The sequence below is a fragment of the Lepidochelys olivacea genome (genome assembly GCF_965140295.1).
Source record: "Lepidochelys olivacea isolate rLepOli2 genome assembly, chromosome: 10".
Classification (NCBI taxonomy): Eukaryota; Metazoa; Chordata; order Testudines; family Cheloniidae; genus Lepidochelys; species Lepidochelys olivacea.
In genome coordinates, this window is record NC_140420.1 from 79,218,553 (window position 1) to 79,241,252 (window position 22,700).

A 22,700-nucleotide genomic window follows, 5' to 3' on the forward strand; every position below is an offset into this window, starting at 1 on the left:
CAAATAAAGATTTCTATTAATATATTTATTTGCATGAATATATATTTAGGCCCCAATCCTGCAAAGACCCACACAGGTGTTTAAAATGTTATGCACTGCAAGTAGTCCTATTGACGTAAGAAGATGAAAGACTGAGGCCCTGCCCACTTGTAGTCATTAAAGATCCCCGGCAATTTTTGCAGGAGTCAGAGTATTATTAGTCTTTGCAGAAACAGGGTCTAAATTATTAATGAAAGGGCCTGATCCTACACCCACTGAAGTCAATGGAGCTTTGTCAATGGGTGTGAGATTTAGCCCTGTGGAGAGAGCCAGTGCTGATCTTCTTACACCCCCCAAATAGGGCTTAATTAGGATGCAAGTGTTGAAAAGGCCTAGAGTTGGTCCCTCTAAACAGAGGGGAATTTCACCCTAAACTCTTTGGAGACAGAGCAATAAACTGATTTCTGTGCTCAGTCGGAGAAGCATTTACCGGTTACACAGCAATCCTGAAGGAGATCCACTCTTCTCCATTATAAATAGGCATCTAATCCTGCAATGTGATCCCACAACTCATGGTGAAATCCTACATAAACCAGTGGGACTCCATGTGAACCTAAGAGTCCATTGGTACAGTTTGCTTTGCAGGATTCAGGGACTAGGAGAGCAAGCTGCATAGCAGTAAAAGGTAAGGAAAACAGGAAGTGAAACTGTTATCAAAAGAAGCAGCAGAAGTGATCTTATATTGCTTTTCACTCCCTGAAAGTGATTGTATTCAACTTCTGTTAGCACTAATGTGTTTTGCATAATTGTGTCACATGAGGAAATGCTAATTGTCATCCACCATTATCAATTAGCCTGTATGGTTCAAGGTTACCAATGCCTCAATTAAATGAGCAAAGTGATGAGAAAGTATAGATGCTTCTGTCATTCTTAAACCATTTAATAAAATTTAAATGAGCATAACCATCCTGAGAACTTTAGCTTTTTATTTACTTGTAAAACTTTGAACTTTTATTCTTTTGGATGAGACAAAAAGGTTTATCATTGTGAACAGTGACCTATATATTTTAAATGAATTACAAAACAAAATAAACATCCAACAAACTGATGTTCTTTTTGGTAAATAAAATTTAAATGTTACATATTTACAAATCTACAACCATTCATTTAAAAAGTGCTGTTTGCAGACTAACAAAGTACCATTTTAAAATCCAGGTGAGAATATTATAATATCTAGAAATACCCCCTCTCTGAAATTAAAATTTGTACCTTCCATTTGTTATACAAAGATTTTGCATGCAGAAATTGTTCCTTTCTTTCGTCGGGCTAGAAATTATTTCATTTGTCCGTGGAAATTTAAAAAATCATTTTATCATAACTGTACCAAGAGCAAACCTAATGGCAATGGGCAGTATTTAACAGTCACAGAAAAAAACTTCCACTTCTAATAGCATCTCATTATTCCATCCCTAACAGTACTTTTCCCCTCTGCTGCTATGGTCGAACAAGAGAAAAGCATGGTATATATATTGCACTAAAATGTAAAACACTTATTTAAAGTTAATGGAAAGAAGCACTATATAGTACACACAATATTTTACAATTTTTAAAATTGAAAATATATTCCAGAAGTACTAGAAAACATATTCATCCTCGCAATACTGAAAACAATCAAAATGCTTTTTTAATAAGGGACAGTGAAGGCTGAAAATTATTTCAATATTGGATTGTATGATGCTTAAAAACTTTCCACCTTCAGGACCTGCATTCTGACCACCACATTATAACCATCTGAATGAGCAGAATTTCTCATTCATCTAAAAATGTATCATTTTGAGAAATATAAAATATCTGAGAAGTTATCTGGAAAAAGGGATAAATAATGAGGTGGCAAGGTTTGTAGATGATACAAAATTACTCAAGATAGTCAAGTCCAAAGCAGACTGTGAAGAGTTACAAAGGAATCACACAAAACTGGGTGACTGGGAACAAAATGGCAGATGAAATTCAATGTTGATAAATGCAAAGTAGTGCATTGGAAAACATAATTCCAACTATACATACAAAATGATGGGGTCTAAATTAGCTATTATCACTCAAGAAAGAGATCTTGGAGTCATCATGGATCATTTTCTAAAAACATCTATTCAATGTGAGAAGCAGCTGAAAAAACTAAATGTTAGGAACCATTAGGAAAGGGATAGAGAAGATAAAAATATCATAATGCCACTATATAAATCCATGATATGCCCACACTCTGAATATGGCGTGCAGTTCTGGTCATCCCAGCTCAAAAAGATATATTAGAAATGGAAAAGAAAAAACAGAAGGGGAACAAAAATGGTTAAGGGTAGGGAACAGCTTCCATAGGAGGAAAGATGAAAAACTCTGGGACTCTTCAGGTTGGGGAAAAAAGAGACGACTAAGGGGGATCTGATAGAGGGCTGTAAAATCATGAATGGGGTGGAGAAAATGAATAAGGAAGTGTTATTTACCCCTTCACATAAAACACAAGAACCCGGGGTCATCTAATGAAATTAATAGACAGCAGGTTGAAAACAAACAAAAGGAAGTACTTCTTCACACAACACATAGTCAACTTGTTGCCAGGGTACATTGTGATGGCCAAAAGTTAAAACTATAACTGGGCTAAAAAAAAGAATCGGATAAGTTCATGGAAGATGGCTAATAGGTCCATCAATGGCTAAGATGGTCAGGGAAGCAATCCCATGCACTGGATGCCCCCAAGTCTTTGACTGCCATAAACTGGGACTGAATGACAGGGGATGGATCACTTGATAATTTCCCTCTTCTATTTATTCCTTTTGAAGCATCTGGCATTGGCCACTGTTGGAAGACAACATACTTGGCTAGATGGACCATTGGTCTAACCCAGTATGGCCATTCTTATGTTATAATGTTTCTACAGCTGACTGACTTACAACAGGTTTTGCAAAAGGAGTATTTAAAAGTTAAGTGTATAATGATTTAATTTGATAAATAAAAACTACATGATATATTAATGTAAAGCAAGCACAACTAAACATCAGCAACCTTTTAGAAGTGCAGTCTTAAGAGGGCAAGGGCATGCTAAAATTGCTTGCCTGAAATAATGAGACACACACACAATATTTTTATGGTACATTATGTGCTTTCAATACAATACCGAAGGGACTTTTCATACCTGCATAAGCTGGCAAACTTGTTTGGTCTTCTACAATTAAGGTGGTAGAAAGCAGTCGTAAGCAAGCTGGGCTAAAGGATTGGGCTATGTATTGAATATGTTGATATTCCGTACTAGCTCAAGTGCATAGTTGCAGTGCAATGCACTATCAAATGAGACTTGGTTTGGAGACCAGACTCAGATACTTGTGCCAGTACAAGCTAACCGCTCAATCTAAAACATGAAGCCTGCCTCATGGCTTTCCAAGTACCTCTGTAACACCAATGACCGCTCTGGAGAAACAGCTTCTTCTCCTTCATGGTTATTAGGTACTATAAAATGGTGATGATCAAGTAGTAGTAACTGGAGTTGGAAATAGGGTTTACAGAAAGTGGTATAACACTGCATTATACACAGCACAAATATGCAGGTAGTTATTTACATACATGGCAACTACTGAAGGTAACTTCTACTTGGTAAATACAATGTAGCTACAGCAGAGCATGCATACATGTTACTAGGTACTTACAATGAGTAAGTTCAAAAGTAATGATCATGTATTCTGCACGCTTGTTCTGAAGACTGAGCTGAACATGTTGGCAGTGTATTTATCATGTATTGTAACTGATGATTAATATGGTAGTGTTACAACATCAGTGAGGAATACTTTTCAGAAAATGTGGGCACTACAAAATAAAGCATCACACATTTTTAAAATAATTAAGCATGTGAAAACTGGTGGTAAATGTAATGTTGCTATCTCCCCCTAAAGAAAAAAATAGCTACATGATTAGCAGCATCTTAGAAAAGAGGTATTATTCAATGAAAGCTGATCCAAAAAGACCAAACGTGGGTCAAGATGTATTTCGCATGTAACATTAAGAGTAAACTGTAGCTCTTGACATTTTAAAACCTTCTGCTTAGGGCAGCATCCCCTTATTCTTTTGAAGGGGGATTGGTAGGTGCTTTGAAATTACCCTCTAAAGGTCTAATCATATTTCCATTCAATAATAAAATAAAATAATAATAATAATAATAATGAAGTCAAGAGAATTTTTCAATTTACTTCAGTGGAAACAGGATAGAGTCCTCACTGCCCCTCGTTAACTCTGACAAGATGGCAGATGTGAGTGTCTGGAGCGATGCAGAAAACTCCCACAAAAAGGTATATTTATCCTTTCCATCTAGGTAAATATCATGGTAGGCTTGCTCTTGGAAATGAGAAAGGTTGAGGGATATCTGCAGGCAGGCAAACCCAAACCTGTCTCCCAAAGATTGAAAGTGTCTTCTCCACCTCCAATGCTGCAGGGTGGTAGGAAAAAACTTGCACATAGAACCTTTGATATTTTATACATAAAACCCACTTTCTGGTGTGTAGCTGCTGTGAATGAGTGTGTAACATTTTCTGAAATTTCTAGAACTTCAAACCATGAGCCAGAAGTCATGACTCCAAGGTGGACATATTTTCTTTACAGAGCCAAAGTTACTGTGTTGCCTGTGAAACATAAGATCAGCCAATCCAAATATACCTTCTGACATACAGCATATCCCAACAGATTCCATTCCCTATATATTTCATGTAGTATATTTGCCATATCCATTTTCTTATTTAAAAAAAAAAAGTGTAGCTTTGGACCAGGATGAACTAAGTGCCATGTTTAGGGCATTTACAAAGATACCTACACCTCCATATACAGGACTGTACACTATACATTTTATGTGGAACTATTTTTGTAAGCTATTTGCTATACATCTTGTAATCTATATCCATAGATATATTAAATTAGTGAATGCCAACAGCTAAAAAGCATTGGATCTCCCTAAAGTAAATTGTGGGATCCTTCAATGTATTACAGAATTTTGTGGGGGACTTCTACAGAAATTAAGATACTGTACAGAGTCACCAGAGTGTTAATAACCATACTTTTACACAAGTTTGCCATACTTTTCATCTAATTGCAGTGGTAGTATATAATTCTGTGTGTGTGTGTGTAAGAGAAATACTGGCCCCAGAATGTTACCTAGGACAGTGATGAAATTATAGACCACTTCAAAAACAAATTATATTTTCAAAACCTAATTGGACCAGGTACTATAAATAGCAGAAAAAAATGAGCACTGTATTACTTATGCAATAAATTCATTTAAAATTCACTAGAGTAATTAAAAAGATTAAAAAAATATCAACTTACTATAAACAATTTAAAATATGTATAATACAACTTTGTACGCTCTTTGTAACATTTTGAATATTCTATGTAAACAGATTTGCAGAATTTACTTCACTCTTGCTAGTTTCAGTGCATCATTTTTGTCTGCCTCTCCCAAGTTTTCTTTAAAGGACTGTAAAATGTTGTCCCCCGATAGAGAACTGATTTAGTTTAGAGTCCCCCTACTCCACAAAATGATTTGCCTGGAGAAGCAAGGAGAGAAAAGTAATATTTGACCTCTTCTTTGCTCATTGTCCATTTTTGTAACTGTACATGGGCCCAATTTTTCCCAGTCTGACACAATACATTTGTAAATATGTTTTCAAACACTGAAGACCAAGATGTTCTTTGTGACTTTACAGATGTATACAATTCATTAAAATAAATATATATATATTAAAGATATGGTTCTCCAAAAATCTTTCGGCATTCCATCACTCCAGTACTTGGTGGTCTATCACAGTTGTGAGTGCTCTTCACCTGATTAGCTGTGAGACGATCATAGGCCATTTTGTATTCTCTGTCAAAAGCATCTGCAGAAATAAAAAGAAAATCTACGTATTGTACCATACTTATATAGATGCTAAGATAGGGTTACCACCTTTCTAGTTGCTGGTAACCAGATCCCTTAGGCCCCGCCCCTGCTCCGCCCCTTCCCCCAAGGCCTCGCCCTATCACTCGCTCCTCCCCGTCCCATCGCTCTTTCTTTTTCCTCCTCACCCCCTATCACTTGCTGCCTCCTCTCAAGGAGCCTGCCTGCAGGTAGGAGGCGGCACCAGCTGAGTAGGGGCTGGCAGGGGTTAATGACCCAGTGCTTCCCCATGCCCCGTGGTAACCAGACTTTTGGTTTGGGTACTATTTAGAGTTGCCAGGTCCCCTTTTTGACTGGACTTTCTGGTAGAAAACCAGGCACCTGGCAACCCTAAATCACACCCAGACATGGAAGCCAGAAACTGGACTGTCCAGATAAAACCTGGACAGGTGGCAACCCTATGCCAATAGTATAGTTGTGCCTATTTTCATGAAACAGCTGAAGAGTCCTTGTAACAGTACTTATTTTATTTATTTATTTATTTTTTAAAAGACACATACTAGGAAAGCATATTATCAGCAATTTTCATGAACATTGCGCACATTCAAATATACCAAAAGAGAGATTTTTTTCTTGAAAGCTGAAATAATGGTTTGTATAAACGATTAATCTACATATACCTAAATACAGTTTATAACTTACCTATATCAATGTTCTCTCTTCCTAGAGCAACAAGTGAAAGAAATAATATTTCTCTATAGAGGCTCCTAAAAATGAAAAAAAAAAAAAAGTCATTACTTTTAATTCTGAAAGATGGTACCATTTGAAATCAATACTACAGACAATTCAAAATCAGGCCAAAACATAAGTAAACAGTACTTATTTTAACACATTGCTGGAAAAAATGCCACCTTGAAAATCATTATTTGTTGAGCCCCTATACTGTGTTTGGTGCTCCAACACGGAAAATGACAAGGTCCCTTTATCTAGGAGTTTATAGGCTAAGGGCCTGATCCAACTCCCAATGAAGTCAGTGGAGTCTGGATCAGGCCCTAACTGGAACATGCACATATGGGACAGACACAAAATATACTAGTGATAAAAGATATTAGAGAAGATAAAAAAAAATTTTGTTACAAACTTCTTTCTGAAAAGTGATTTTTTTGAGAGAATTAAAGATTTTCCATGGAAACATTTTGATTCTCTAGATATGTCGACATTTTTTTCTAAATAAAACAAAATCTCATTTCTTTCCTCCCCCTTCTCCTTTTCTCTCACTTTTTTACCTTTTCCCACTGGAAAAGTGAAGGAAAAAAGTTTAAAATGTGAAATTAAGTAACATTTTTCTCCCTTCTTGAGACTCCTACTCCTATATACTTTATGAGGACAAAAAATGGGAAGGAAGGAAGGAAATAAAAGAAAGTGAGGAAAAACCCAGCCCAAAAGGAAAATAAAAATTCTTGAATTTTGTCCAAACCCCGCCCCGCCCAAAAAAACCAACTGCCACTCCAAACAAAAACAAACTAACAAAAAAACCAAAACCCAACCAACCAACAACTTCCTGGAAAATGTGGAATGAAATAAAAAAAACCAAAGTATTTTTAAAATAAAGCTTTTGCATAATAATTTTTAAAAAACACTGACCAGATTTAGTAGGTACTCTTGGGAAAACATTGCTGAACACCTTGAAAGGTTGTAAACCTCTGAACACACTGTTCATACTGCGATACCATGCTCATTGCAAAAGCCTGCTTCAATTTGATACATGAGTATTCCTACCTCTGTCTTTTAATCTGTGGCCATTTGTTCAATCGCTCTAAGATTTGACTCATTGGTCCATAGACATCATTCATCTTAATACTTTTCACCATGCTTCTCAAGAGCTCCTGGTTAAAGGAGTCATCATCTTTTTGCAATAAATGGACCACTGGATACTTTTGGGCTGCCAAAGAACAGAAACACCATAAGAAGAAATATGCTTTTTGGACAGCAGTATGGTATGAGAAAACCAAAAACAATGGAAGGCTATAAAAATGTGGATACACGCAATACATTATCAAAAATAATAATAAAGAAAACAAGCGTCAAGTCAGAACAGCATCAGGGTAAAGAAAGAGAACAGGAATATATGAGACAAGCACAAATAAACAGCCATAAATGGGCCTACTGACCATTTGCAGGTCTTTTAGTAGCAATTAAATACTTAGTAAAAAAACAAAAATTCTAAAACAAGAAAAGAGGCTAAATGGATGGATTTATTGAAATGTTTTGTACAAACTACTGTATAAGTTTTGTGAATCACCAAGCACAATCCTACTATTCCTCACTCTCTCTCTCTCATAAAGAAAACACTGACAAGAAATGGTGGCCTACTTATATTGGAAAACAAAACTTGTTGAAGCAGTATGCTGGAAGCTAAAATCTACTTGTAAAACACCCCCCCCCCAAATAAATATCACAAAAAAGTTAGCAATAGCAGCAACAAACATAACACTCACTCTCAAACAAAAGAGTACGATTTTGACCTGCAAGACAAAAAGTGGTTTGATCAAAAAATCAGTTGTGTATCTGTACAGGATAACTAAAATGAAAAAAGATCTCTTTTCAAAATATGTTCTTTAGTTGCTGAAAATCAAAGCTACTTTGGTTTTTAAATAGACAACTTACTCTGTGCATTCCACAGAATATATAGGGGCTGTCCTGGATCCTGATGCAACTTCATATTGTCCCACAGCATCTGAATGAGAACATATTTACTGTCCTCTGACATGCAGTTTCGTGGAATCTGAATTGGAAGATTAATACAGAAGCCTTTGAATACAGAGAGAGTGTATGACTGTTGTAACAGCTGACTTTCCCAGTTTAACTGATATACATCAGACCAGTAGGTCAGAGGATAACAGCTTTAACCTAAGCCACTGTAAACTGGGTTGTTCATAGCAAAACCACTATTTCCCATTATAGTCTGGATCCTGGTAATGATGAAAGCCCAGGGCTCTGCAACAAGGCCTAAAGGGTTTCTTCTCCTCCTCACCTTTCCACAAACAAACACCTACACCCCCCCATTCCATTCAGCTCCTTTTTTTCTGCCATGAAATAACAAAGGCAAAAATTTTAGTTGTGAAGTCCCTTGTAGTTAGAGTAGCACACTAAACTTCATTGAGGCTGCCACCAGCCGCGTACTACACCCAGCACAGGCAGCACTGGTCTAAGTTCAAGAGTTAAGGAATGGAAATACACTGGGCCAATTAAAGTAAATGGAGCTATAACAATTTACACTAGCTGAGGATTGGGTCCAGTTAGTTGTAAGCACTAGCACAAGAGCTACTTCTACATACGGACTGTAGAATCAGATCAATCACTGAAAGACAAACATTCAAGTCCTCAGAATTCAATACTGCCCTATCTTTTTCCATACCTTTGAGTTTTTATTACAGTGCTCAGAAGAAAGTATTAGTCCTGGTAAGTTACTGGGCAAGTCCAGACGCCTGAAATACCACACCAGATTCCAAAACACGATAGGATGATGGTCTACAAAATCTGCCACTGTTATCACACGATCCCCTTCATTTTCAAGCAAGCTTTCAAGCTCTTTCCATACCACTAGAGGACTTAGGTAAGGAACAGTGATGGGGTCAGGACTACATAAACGCCATTCTAGTCCCAAAGACTCCTATTGTACGAAAAGGAAGAAAATAAATCATATGAAATGTAGCTGTCTTTATAAATAAAAAAAATAAAAAAATCTTGTGACTGTTAATTGTTCCCTTCCAGGAATACCAAAGTCTACACACTGAAATTAATTTTAGTTCAAATTAAAATCATGAGATCTATTACTGCTTGTGACTTGGGAAGGTGATTTCAGCTGACATTAATACTATTCTGCATGCTGAAGTCTACGGCATATTTAAAACACTGTTGCTTAAATTATAAACAAACCACTACATACCGTTGTGCCTTGCAAAGTGGTTGGCAGGCTGCCAGTGGGCACAATATGGCTGAGCTTCCAGCTTCCCTTCTCATCCTCTTCCAGTGGACCATAAGTACTGACACTTCTTGCTACAGCGTGACTTGGACATTCTGACCCAGCAATATTTTGTCTTCTTCCTGAAGGGATTTGGATACTTCTGGCACAAGAGTTGTCCTGTTGTTTAGATTTGCTGAAAAACATATGGTTACAAACAAGACCAGCTTTCACATTTTTCTTTTAGTGTTCATACACACTGGGTGTTAAATAAGCAAAGATGTAAAACAAAAACCTAACTGGACCACTACTCATTGGCTCTCGACCCTCATTATGACTGAACCCCAGGCCCAAAGTAGCACCTCAAACGCCGCCCAGCCAACCACACTGTCCATGTCACAGGGAAAAGAGACACTCCTCGCAAAGAACAGAAACACCACAAGAAGAAATAGGCATGTTGTACAGCAGCATGCTATGAGAAAACCATGATGGACATGGGCCCCCTCAGGGACTACAGCCAATGTTGCAGCATTATGGATGTGACTTTCTCCTATAGGGAGGGACTGGAAAAAGTTAACACAGCAAACCTGCCAAATGTCCAACTCACACGGGGCAGTGAGGAACAGTAAGGAGGTCCTCATGTTAAACAGACTTTTCTTCTATCTTTTCACATTTTAATCACTTTGTAATGAAATTTATTTCCATTAGTTATGAACTTACACATGCCACCGAATTATTTCAGGTGAAGTATCAGTCAATAGAAAATGCACATTTACCATTTTGAATTAAAATCATCTTGAACAGGCATTACAGATGTAGCAAGACATGATGTGGGAGTAGAGATACAGGACTTTCCTGTCTGATTTGAAAAAGGTGATGGAAACTGCATATTCTCTGTAGATGGACTGGACTTCAGAAAGTACCTATGAGGAAATGAAGTGTTAATGTGATGTAAGAAACTCTTAAAAAATTAAAATTTGAGCATATAAAACCTTGAGTGAGAAATCATATAACAAATTACCTCCCAGGTCGCCGCAGATCTCGGATTTCAATATTCAAAAAAGGCAGGAATAGGTTGCCACAGAAGGGACATGTGGTATTGAGATTTGAATCATCTGCAGTCCATCCTGCCATGATTTCTTCATCATGAACCAGACAGTCACAAGTTCGACATCGCGAACAGCTTGAGATGAGTACCTGTATATAGTACTTAAGTAAGAGGAGTTCTCTAGGGGCTTCAGAACTTCTTTGCTCTTTGTTACAAAGAAAATGCACAGACGAGAAAAGACTAAGGCCAAAATGTTCATGCTGAGGTGCCGAAAAGCTTAGTGCCTAAATCTATATCTAGGTACCTAAAAGTAACATAACTGCCGAACTTTAAGCACTCAAGATTGAACTTTTTGGCCTCAATACATCAATATTAAGCTTCAAGCCAAAGTACTTTAGTGTTCAGTCGATACTTCCATGGACCCATCAGTGTCATAGGGAGAAACAGAAGTGAATGATGGAATGAATGATATATCTCAGAGAAATTAATTACCTACAAGAATGAGTTTGTGAAGACTCAGATCTATTGTAATGTAAACAGATTAAGGCCTGAATTAATTTGCTCATGCAGTACACAAATACATTGTAGCTGAATTGGTTGGCTTCCCTTCTTACTGGTCTACCAGGATAGCTCAAACCTTACAAACACTGATGTGTCTAGAATAATAATGTGGGCTTTGTTATCAGTTTGCTCAAGGGACATTGTAAGTTGTTTAGACCTAAAATGTGGGATTTATTAACCAAACCAAAAACCCAAACACCCTAATAGTAGACAAATTATTTTAACTAAACAACAAAATAAATAACTGCTTGAATTTAAACACTCCTCTGTAAAGATGGCTAGTACATGAGAACTAAAACCTAATTGAATACAGAAAAGTAACTACAGGTAGTCTATTTTCATTGTCCAAATTAAATAAAATGCAAAAAAGTACATAAACAGCATTAGAGATAAAAATAAATCACATCTTAAATATTCTTTCAGTATCAATAAAGAGAAGTTACTTTTATCTCAAAGAACTCCAGTTACTAAAGGGACTGTTGAACACATGGATCCTACTGTAGGTGTGTGTGCCCCACCTGTGCAAACCTGGAACATTTTAGCCAGCAGTGTCTGTGGGGGCTGCACATGCTCTCTGCACATCCTTGTGCCCCGAAGTATAAATGGTGCAGCAGCCTTAATTACCACTCAGTTCCTTCACTAATAGAGAAATCCAAATAAAGGACCCGTATCAGTGAGGAAGGAGGGTGGGTGGCTTGTGAGACCTGCATAAACTAAAAGCCTCTCAAAGAACTCCAGTTACTGTAAGGGAAATAACCATCTTCTTTGAGCATTTGTCCACAAAGATTGCACGGTAAGTGACTGACTAACAGTTACCTCTCAGAGAGGTGGGTGACAGGAGTCCTATCTAAAGAACAACTTTAGGACAGCCCTGCCAAATAGATCTAGAAGCTGCCACAATGGAGCAGTGTCTGGTAAATATATGAACTAAATTCCAAGTAGTCATCCCACAGATCTGAGAAATAAGGTCTCCCCTAGACAAGCTACAGATGTCAACTGAGCCCAGTAGAGCATGCCCTAACTCAAGAGGGAGGAGGTGTGAATGAGTAGGAAATCTTAAGACACTGGGTGGCGGGTGGCAACAAACTACCCTGGGCAGCGAGAAGGAACTGAATGGTCCTTGGGGCTGCTTCGCCTTTCATACCCTCCCTATAGGAGGTGCGAGGGTGTGAAGGATGCGTGTGCAGCCCCAACAGGCACTGCTGGCTAAAAGGTTCCAGATTCACGTGCATGGGCATACACACCCATAGCAGGTTCTGTGTGGACAAAGACCCAAGGAAGAAACTAAAATTAATCACACAGTTACCATTTATAAACAAAGTATATTTTTTAAATTGACAGAGTTGTTTAAGATGTGTTACTGTTGCTTTTAGATGCCCAAATCCCATGGCAACTAATTTCCTCCGGATCCTTTGAAAATCCCAGCCTTATTCTAAACTAAGGGATTGCAAGAATAATCAAGACATTTTTAGAGCAGGATTTCAACCTCTGTTATTGAAAGCATTTACCTATTTACTGATTTCTACTATACGGAGTCTTTAACTTGGAGTTTTAACTGAGTTTAAAGTGCCATTTCGTCTTTACTTGGAATATGTTCTTTTGTCTTTATTTGGAATATGTCTAAGAAATACATGAAGAAAAGTTGTTTCTTTTCTATCCAAATTAAGATGCTATAGCAAGACACATCATACTATACCTCCATAGCATAGTTCTGAAACATACTGGTGCTGCTTGTGCTGCAAGAAGACATCAACTCTGATTTGTCAGGCAAGGGGAACTTTGAAAGGGAACCTATTAATTGATGATAAGCAAATAAAAAAAAAGTATTTGTTACTACAGAATATAAATTTACAGTAGAATCTACATTGGTCTTTGACCAAGTGACTTTACACAGTAAAGTATATTTAGGGAGCTACAGCAGGTCAGTTATCATGCTGGAGATGCCCTGGAACAGAGTGAGTTGCTAAGACAGGGCCTGAGGCTGCTGCCAACACAGGGATAACAGTGAGCTGCCAAGCATGGAAACCCAGTATATGTAGATTCTGTGAAAGGAACATGTTAATAGCTAGGAACAGGTTCTAGTGGTTCCTGCATGAATCAAAGCTAAGGAGGGATGAAAGATGCTGCTACGGAAGCAGCTAGACAGAACCACCATTGCAGATGGGAAAAGTGAAGTACAAGGTGGTTAAAATCTCTCTCACACCAAACAAACACCCTGATAATTCACTAAGGGAGAACTTGACTATTACTAATGACAACTTACGTGTGCGTACCTGCATGTGCACATACAGGAAAGTGGTAGAGTGGGAAGAGGTTTAAATTGTTTTGGTCTAACTCCAGTTTCTTTCAATTCTTACTAAGAAAGCCCAGCACGGTCGCCCCTAATAGAACGCAAATAACCCTACGAGTATGCCGTGCAGCTTTCACATCCTGCAGCCTCAGTATGCCTGTCATCCATGCAAAGACTCTACTCAAACAGTTACGGTGCTGAACTCTTTACCTCTTAAACAAAAAATTAATTCCTGCTCTAAACCCATTTCCCTTCCATGCTCCAGTCCCCTCCTTGCCCCATATTCACACACCACCACTCCAGAAACACTCCCCACTCCAGCAGCAAAATGAAATTCTGTCCCCTAGGTCCATTCCTGTGAGACCAGCAGCAGGGCTCCGTGAAAGATATTTGAAGTTTTCCTACGGTCTGCTGTCCAGAAAGAGACAGACATTTCTCATCAGAAGGGGTTAAATGAATGGAATTTGTCTTTTGCAGGAAAAAAAATGGTGATACTAAATGACTTGTTCAACATCAGACAGTCTATGGCACAGCCCCAAAGAGAACCCAGCACTCCTGACTCCCAGTCCCATACTTTCCTCACTAAACCATGCTTCCTCTCACTCTGGTTGTAGTTAAAATGGGATTCTCTGTCATGACATTTATGCGGAAATATGTATGTTACACAAAAAAACCCATTTAATCTCCTCTAAAGATTAGAGACAATTCAGTAAAATACCTGTCTTGTTCTCTACATGGAAACACAATGTTACTTTTATTAAGGATTTTTATTATTACAATTAAGAACAAAAATAAAAAAGCCAGGAACAATAAAATGAGATACCAAAAAGCAAGCCTTGTAAAAGACATTTGCAGGTTATATAATCCTCTCTTAGCAGAAAAGAGCAGTTGTGTATTAGCCACTGAAGAAATTGGGGCCATACAAGATCAACTCCAGGAACAGTAAGGTGGAATATAAAGAGGTTCATGAGAATATCATCATCATCATCACCACCACTTGTACTCCCCAGTCATTGATCAGAACCCCATTGTACTAGGGGCTGTGTAAACACGGAACAAAAAAATGGTCCCTTTCCCAAGGAGCTAGTAATAAGAACACACATTGGTGGGGACATGCATGCAGTGTGGTAGTAGTTTGCATACATTTGCTTCCCCTCACAATAAAGGCTAATCTATCTACTGTGATTCCAAATTATGAACTAAAATTATGAAAAGAGGCCACAGCTTTCAACATTACAGTTTTGAGCAAGTAATTGCAAATTTAATGAAAATATAAAAAAACCTCTTACCACAGTGATAGAATTGCTTGGATGAGCCATCATGAGAAGCTGAACTTTCTAGGCTTGTCCTACTTAGACCAATTCCCTTCATTACTGAGGTGTCATTGTTCTCTTGAGGAGAAGAACTACCTTCAAAGTCATTGCAGACATCTTCATCAGTTAGAGAGGTAGATTCTGAATCCAGAACTCCAAGAGATGAAACACTTGCTCGGTCTGAATTTTGATCCTACAAAGAAACAGTGATATTGTCATTTTCTATGCTCAGAAAATTAAAGGCAAATGGAAACATTTCTGAAAGATAAAAATATTATTTTTATTTTATTATGAGAAGTTGGACGCCCAAGAATTTCTCCCTGATAGATAGTTCAGCTCAGATTTGTATTGAGAACCTGGAAATGACTAACACATAAGTCAGTCTTTATTCAGTATTTAGTAGAGCTCTATGGGCTCCTTTTTAAAAAATCCTTAGGTTAGATCCCCAACATCCACTGGGAGCCTATCTACACTAGCATTTCCACTGTTTCTATGATTGATGCAAGTTGAACCAGTGGCAGCGTTGGTGGGAATTCAAACAAAACAATTCTAACACAGCCACAGCTTTAGATCAGCTAATTATTGAATAGAAGATGACTTCCATTTTTCAAATTAACACTGGAACAATTTTTCTTCAAATTGTTTCTGTTCATTTTAAGACAGAAGTGTCTGTTAAACGGACATATACAAAAAGATATTTGCGACATAAAAATACTGCATCATTCAGACTATTTGAAAAAGCATTTTCCCAGATGCACACTATTTAAGATAGTTTATATAAAAAGTAAAGGGTCTAATAGCTGTAATACTGTTCATACATGAAATGTACATTTCGAAGTTAAGTTGCATTTATCTGAGAATTTCTCGCTTATGATGGGCAAGCTTTCATTTACTTCTCTAAAGTAAAGACCAAAGACACTTTTCCTAGTCTCAGTAACCACTATCCTGCTCCATAAAGACATATGTTAAATAAGAGCTGCACATATTCTAGTCCAGTACTGGAAAACACAGCACATCTAGTTCCCAAATATAATCAGTAAAAGATTTACACGACAAAGGAAAGATATCTGTTGGGAGCCATAACCACCAAATTTTTTTCTGTGCTTGTGCCAGCTAAGCCTAACTGAAAATGTTCAAGAATCCCCTATTTTTCTTCACATGACATTCCCCCACATATTCAAAGCAACCCCTTAAAGACACCATCCTTCTGGTAGCTGAACAAATCAGATGCCCTTCCAAATCCATCAAGATTGCTTCCTAATTGACAAGAGTTATCCAATCTGCTCCCTCTCCAGGGCATAACATACTATCTTTATTGCATTTCCAGACACTTCTGGTACAGGAAGTGAGAAACGAGTACAGCTAATACTAGAATTCCTTGAATACACACTGAATCTGTAGATCTGCTGTTGACTTTCTTGTTAAACTTTCTAGGACCTTCAATTGCTTTGAAACTGTCAATCACTGCATTTAATTGAATAATGGTCTGATCCAGTACAGTAAATCAGGTTCTAACAAATCCCATTTCATCACTAATGGATGTTGTGCATATACTCTGCCCTGATGTATGTTAGCCAACTAAGCCTTTTCCACACACAAAGTTCACTGTTTCAGCCTCTACAGAATTATGTCCTTTCTTCATAGGAATGTATCTTTTGAAAAATCTCAAAGTAATTGTGAAAGTTTACCTTTGAGGATGCAGCATACATAGTAAACTTTGAATACCACTTGCTAGCCTTCTCAGCAACCCCTTTCCCAGCAGAAAACATGCTGCTTTTCAGAACATCAAATGTAGGTGTTAATAGCGTATCTAAGTTGAACGAAGGTGGAGACACTAGAGTTAATGCACCAGCCATGTCCTCCGACTGTTCCCTTGCTGGACTTTTTGGAGTGTACGATGGAGAGGACCAAAGCCTGTCCCTTGGCCTTTCTTCATTTTTTATGTGATAACTTTTGGATTTAGTAAGACTCACTGGCCTGGGGGAGTATGGGGGAAGGCTGGATCTTCTGCATGACTGGGTGACTGTTGGACTCTTTTTACTAACATTTTTGTCATCGTATGTTTTTTGCAAGTCAATGCTTGGTGCACGGCTTGTTAAAGGGCTACTCATGTTGTTCATGTACATCACTATTTCTTCAGCTAAGTCTCGCCTTGCAGATGGTGTTGAAACACTTTTGTCATCATCGTCTTCATCATCTTCTTTCTGTTGCTCTGTCTCAGCAACCAGCATTGAGAGGGGATCAAATCCAGTTTCCACATCTATTTTTTCAACTGGTTTTATTAGAAAGCTGCTAATACGCTGTAACTTCTTAGGCTTTTCATTAGCTGTGTCAGGTTCAGCATCCAAGTCTTCTAAATCAAAGATAACAGGAGACTCTGTTTTATCTGCAAAACTGCCATAGAAAGGTACCTCTTCATCACTAGATTCCTTCTCCATACTTTCTCTCTTAGACCCTAAAGATGACTTCCTGATGTCAAGACTATTTGGCCTGATGCTCTTCTGGAATACATTAGATAGTATTTTTGCATCAGCTCCTAATTTTTCAACAATGTCTTCAGGGCTTGCATTCTGGTTAATTCTATTTATCATGAGCCCCATCAGGGCATCTCCACTCAGATTACGGTTCCTGCTTCCCCATGCCATCTGTTTTAGGTCAGGTTCCACAGCACTTTTATGTCTCTTTCTTAAGGTTTTACTTTGAATAACTCCTGCTTCACTGGTATCCTCAAAAGTGGATGTGAACAGCAGCCCTGCTGGGCTTTCTGAAAAAACAGAAATGAGTTACTTTACTTTTGTCAAACAACAAGAAATGAAAAAATGTCAAAATTAGCAAAAAAATTAGAATGTAAATCTGCTTCATCTTTCAAACTGGTAATGTATCAGCTTGTGGATACTAGGGCTGGGTTGGCTTGACTGCACAGAGAGAACAGGCACAGCCCTTAAAATGCACAGATGTCCAGAGATATTCAGGGAAATCCTGCATATCACTGGGTACACCCAATGTGATGGTCAGCTTCTTTGTGCCAATGCCTGGGCTTCCCCCATGTGGCAGTATGGCTCCTTCAGGTGTTGTGCAGCCATTGCCTCCCTTCTAACAACAATCCCTCCCCTCTAAGTTAGGGGACATTGGGGAAGAAGGGGAGGGAAGCAAAATCATGGAGTGGCTAATATGGTACTTATTAAAGAATTAAAGGAGGGTAATGTAATTAATGCAAAATCAACATGGGTTTATGGAAACTAGATCCTGTCAAACAAACTCATTATATTTTTGGATGAGGTTACCATTTTGGTTGATAAAGGAGTAGTGCTGATGTAATAGATTTAGACTTCTCTAAGGCTTTTGACTTGGTATAATACAACATTTTGATTAAAAAGCTAGAACAATATAAAATTGACAAGTACGCATTAAATGGATTAAAAACTGGCTAACTGGTAAGTCTCAAAATGTCACTGTAAACGGGGAATTGTCATTGAGCGGGTGTGTTGTCAGTGGGGCCCTACGCTAGTCAACATTTTTACCAATGACCTGGATGAAAACATAAAATCTTCACTGATAATTTTGCAGATGACAAAAAATTGGGGGAATGGTAAATAATGAAGACAGGTCACTGATTCAGAGTGATCTTGACTGCTTGGTAAACTGCGCAAGCAAACAATATGCTTTTTAATGCAGCTAAATGTAAACGTAGATACATCTGGGAACAAAGAATGTAGGCCGTACTTACTGGAAGGGGAACTCTATCCTGGCAAGTGGTGACTCTCAAAAAGATTTGGGGGGGTCATGGTGGATAATCAGCTGAACATGAGCTCCCAAGGTGACCCTTTACCCAGAAGACCTAATGTGATTCAGGGGTGCATTAAGAGGGAAAGTAGAGAACTATTTTACTTCTATATTTGGCAAGGGTCTGAATGCTGCGGGAATACTGGGTCTAGTTCTGGTGCCCACAGTTCAAGAAGAATGTTGATAAATTGGAGAAGGCTCAGAGAAGAGCCATGAGAATGATTAAAGGATTAGAAAATATGTCTCATAGTGCGATTTACAGACCTCAATCTATTTAGCTTCACAAAGAGAAGGTTAAGGGCTTACAGTATCTACATGGGAAACAAATAGGCTCTTCAATCTGACAGAGAAAATGCATAACATGATCCAATGGCTCAAAGTTGAAACTTGGCTAATGCAGACTGGAAAAAAGGCATGAATTTTTAAGGGTGAGAGTAATTAACCATTGGAACGATTTACTAAGGATTGTGGTAGAGTCTCCATTATTCACAATTTTAAAATCAAGACTGGATGTTCTTCTAAAAGATCTGCTCTAGGAATTTCTGAGGGGAAGTTCTATGGCCTGTGTTTTACAGGAGGTCAGACCAGATGACTACAATGGTCCCCACTTTTGGCCTTGGAATCTATGAAGGGGAGAAAAGGGGCGCTCTCCCTCTGATTTTAGCAGGAGGAGGAAGGAAAGGAGTTATGTTCTCCAGAAGAACGCACACAGCTTCCCTGGTACACTCTAACCCATGGATGTCAATACACCATAAAAGGGGTTGAAATCTGAACTGAAAGAGAGATGCCCGTAAAATGATTTTTAGAAAAACAGCAGCATCTGTCAGAGAGCCTCTAAGTCACAGAGTATTCTGAAAGCAGAAGCAAGAAATTTCAGACTCGTGAAATTAGGTTCCCATTTTACAGAAATGGTCATTCACTAAGAAGAGATTTGATAGCTGGGGTCAACAAATAGAACTGTTTCTGAGGGCAAAAAATCACAATATTTTTTACAGTCATTAACTAGAGCCAAAGAAAGATATCTGAAGGTTAGAGCAGATTCCTTAGTTTTGTCACTACCTTAAAATCCACAGATCTGAAAACATGACACATCACACTATTTCAACCACAGCTGACAGTGTTAGAATAATTAGATTTGACATTACCAAAGGGCATGTAAAAACAGTTGGAAGCTTCATTTAATTATACTGGTTAGACACCTCTACTCTGACCTGAAAGAATTTGATAGTTGCAGGAGGTCACATGTGAGAGACAGAAGAAAATGCCATTTGTACAGTTTTGGGTGTTTCGGAGCACATGCAAAAACACAAACAGAAAAGAAAAGAAAATTCTGGAAATCCAACCACAATATTCACAAAGTTGTCTCCTTGACACAAGCACTTACAGATGATACACCCAATCTAACTCCTACTGACATTACTGAAAAGAGTTTCATTTACTTCATCTGCCATTGGATAAGCCCCTATTTTTTTTTATTATTATTTTTTAAAATACAAGTGGTGGAGGCTACAGAGTTGCTACCATGATTCAAGACAAGAATTCAGGTACAACCCCACCACTTTTACTTTGCAGACTAATGAAGAATACATTGTCATGACGGTAACATAGGTGATGTGCAGACGAAACAAAGACCCTCGTGGTTCAAGCCCAAAGCAGTATTATCAAGATCTTGGAAAGCAGTATACAATTATGTACAAGTCAGTTGCTATAATAGTAGCCAGAAACTTTGGTGGTTAAGGGGGGAAAAAAAAAGGAAACAAAAACTAAAACCAGTGCAAACAAACATAAAAAGTTGGCCCAGAGAAAAGAGAATTGTTTAAGCTCCAATACTTTTCCCCCCTTCACCATACTGGTGTACATAAAAACTAAAACCTAGCAGAGACGCAGCTCCATGACAAATAATGCAAGTTATGCTCTGATTAAAAAAAAGAACAATTACCGTTAAATAAAGATGAAATATAACTACTAACTCACCAGTGCTGACTTCCCCAGCTGTACTGTCAGCATTATCAATGGTACCACTGAGTCGTACTATGTTAGAAGTGGCTTTTGCTACTTGAATTGAAGTGCTACTTGAGTTTTGATAATTTAGCTTAGAAAGACAGTCACCACTCCCTTTTGCACTCTCTGTTTCAGACACTGTGTGCATAAAAGAATACATGCAAAATTTCATTAGGACTGAGGTAACTCTTAGAACAAGTTTCAAATTCCCATGATCTATAGGTTATCTATAGGCAATTTTTTTTTTACAGGATTAGTTATGTAACTGAATGACAGCATGTGGTGATACTGACCAATTATACCAAAAGTAAGCTGAGATGTCCCGTGGCAATATTAACAAACAGTACTGTACCAAAGAATAGCTAACTGAATTGTTAAATGATACACTTCTAGAAGAGCTCACTGGAGAAAACACCATCCAAATATAATTTGTAATCTTCAAGATTCCAAAATGCAATGACATTATAATGCTACTAGGAGAAACTCTATGGCTTGTGTTATGCAGGAGGTCAGACTAGATGATCAAAATGGTCCCTTCTGGCCTTAAGATCTATTAATATGAAACAAGACTTTCTAGTGACCAACTACAGTCTCTCTTTTTTTAAATATAATTTTATAAAATTTTCTAAATGAGAGTTGCTGTTGTTTTTTAAAAAGAACAAACATTTCAAACATCAGATCTCACAACAGCAATAAAATTTTAATGTCAGACTTATTGAACTCACAAGCACACATTTTAATGCAGCAGTATTACATGTTTCATCTCATCTGAAACCAGTTACATATATTAAGTAATGCTTAGTTTAAATTAACTCATATCTTTGTTTCAAGGAAAACAAATACAAAAGAGGTTCCAACCACATCCTCACTCAGCAAAAACTGGAAAACACCTATTAACTTGGGGCAGCTGATAATTCAGTGAACATTTCCACTAACAGCAGTAGTTCACAATATATTTATCTAAAATATATTTAGTTGTAAGAGCATTAGCGCCTGATTTTCAGAATTGGTGAACACCTACAACCCAAATTTAAGTCAAAGGGAGCTACAGAGGTTTAATCACCACTAAAAGGGCATGTCTACACCATAAATTAAGATGTAACTGTGGTGTAGGTAGGCATACCCACACTAACTTTAATCTAGCTAATAAGGGCGATAGTAGTGAAAATGCAGTGGCACTGGCTTCAGCAAAGGCTAGCCAGTCATGTACAAGCCCACCTGGGACCCAGGGTACTTACTCTGATTGCTAGACTGTATCAGTATTCTCATTTTTACTTATCAGGGTAAACAAAATTATTCTGATATATTCATCAGCAAAAACTGAAATGTCGTTACTTAATTAGCTCTGAAAGTTGAGTTACCAATTCTTGGAAATTTTCTAGGTGCACACCATTTAAGTCTTGAGCAAAACTGCAAGTTTTTACTTTTATTAGTTTTTGGGTGAGGTAAAATAAAACTGATTTGTCCACAAGGGATTTTAAAATAACGTAAATTCAAAAGACTAGGAAATTAACCACTTGAAGAAGCTAAAAGATTTTGAAGTTTCTGTGCTAGTGCACATTTGCTCCACTGAACATTTCATCTCAGTTTGTTTGATAATAAAAAGGGTTGACAAAGAAACAACACTGTGTTAAACAACAATTGTCTCTCTTCCATACCCCTCCACACACACGCACACACAGTTAGAGAAACCAGGTTTTGTATGATGGAATAAATGGTGTTTGGAGAGGGTAAAATGGAATTAATCCATTCAATCCAAAGAGAGGCTTAGGAGCCAGAATACAGGCTGCTACCCTTTCATATCTTTGTGCCACTGGATCTGCCTCAATGCAGATCCAGCTACTTCCAATGTCCCT

At 37.8% G+C, this 22,700-nt stretch overlaps 1 protein-coding gene across 1 annotated transcript in view; it reads right to left on the minus strand.

The window, feature by feature from the left end:
• Positions 1–1,121: 1,121 nt before the first annotated feature.
• Positions 1,122–22,700, minus strand: part of DENND4A (DENN domain containing 4A) — a 98,265-nt gene continuing 76,686 nt past the window's right edge. Inside the window, exons 20-31 of the mRNA XM_084642519.1 lie at positions 20,818–20,982; positions 16,749–17,824; positions 15,037–15,253; positions 13,154–13,248; positions 10,870–11,045; positions 10,625–10,771; positions 9,834–10,044; positions 9,303–9,557; positions 8,552–8,669; positions 7,664–7,826; positions 6,587–6,651; positions 1,122–5,885 (exon numbers count right to left, since the gene is read on the minus strand). Coding sequence (XP_084498645.1) covers positions 5,749–5,885; positions 6,587–6,651; positions 7,664–7,826; positions 8,552–8,669; positions 9,303–9,557; positions 9,834–10,044; positions 10,625–10,771; positions 10,870–11,045; positions 13,154–13,248; positions 15,037–15,253; positions 16,749–17,824; positions 20,818–20,982 — 2,825 coding nt within the window. The 3' untranslated portion in view covers positions 1,122–5,748. The remainder of the gene's footprint in view (positions 5,886–6,586; positions 6,652–7,663; positions 7,827–8,551; positions 8,670–9,302; positions 9,558–9,833; positions 10,045–10,624; positions 10,772–10,869; positions 11,046–13,153; positions 13,249–15,036; positions 15,254–16,748; positions 17,825–20,817; positions 20,983–22,700) is intronic.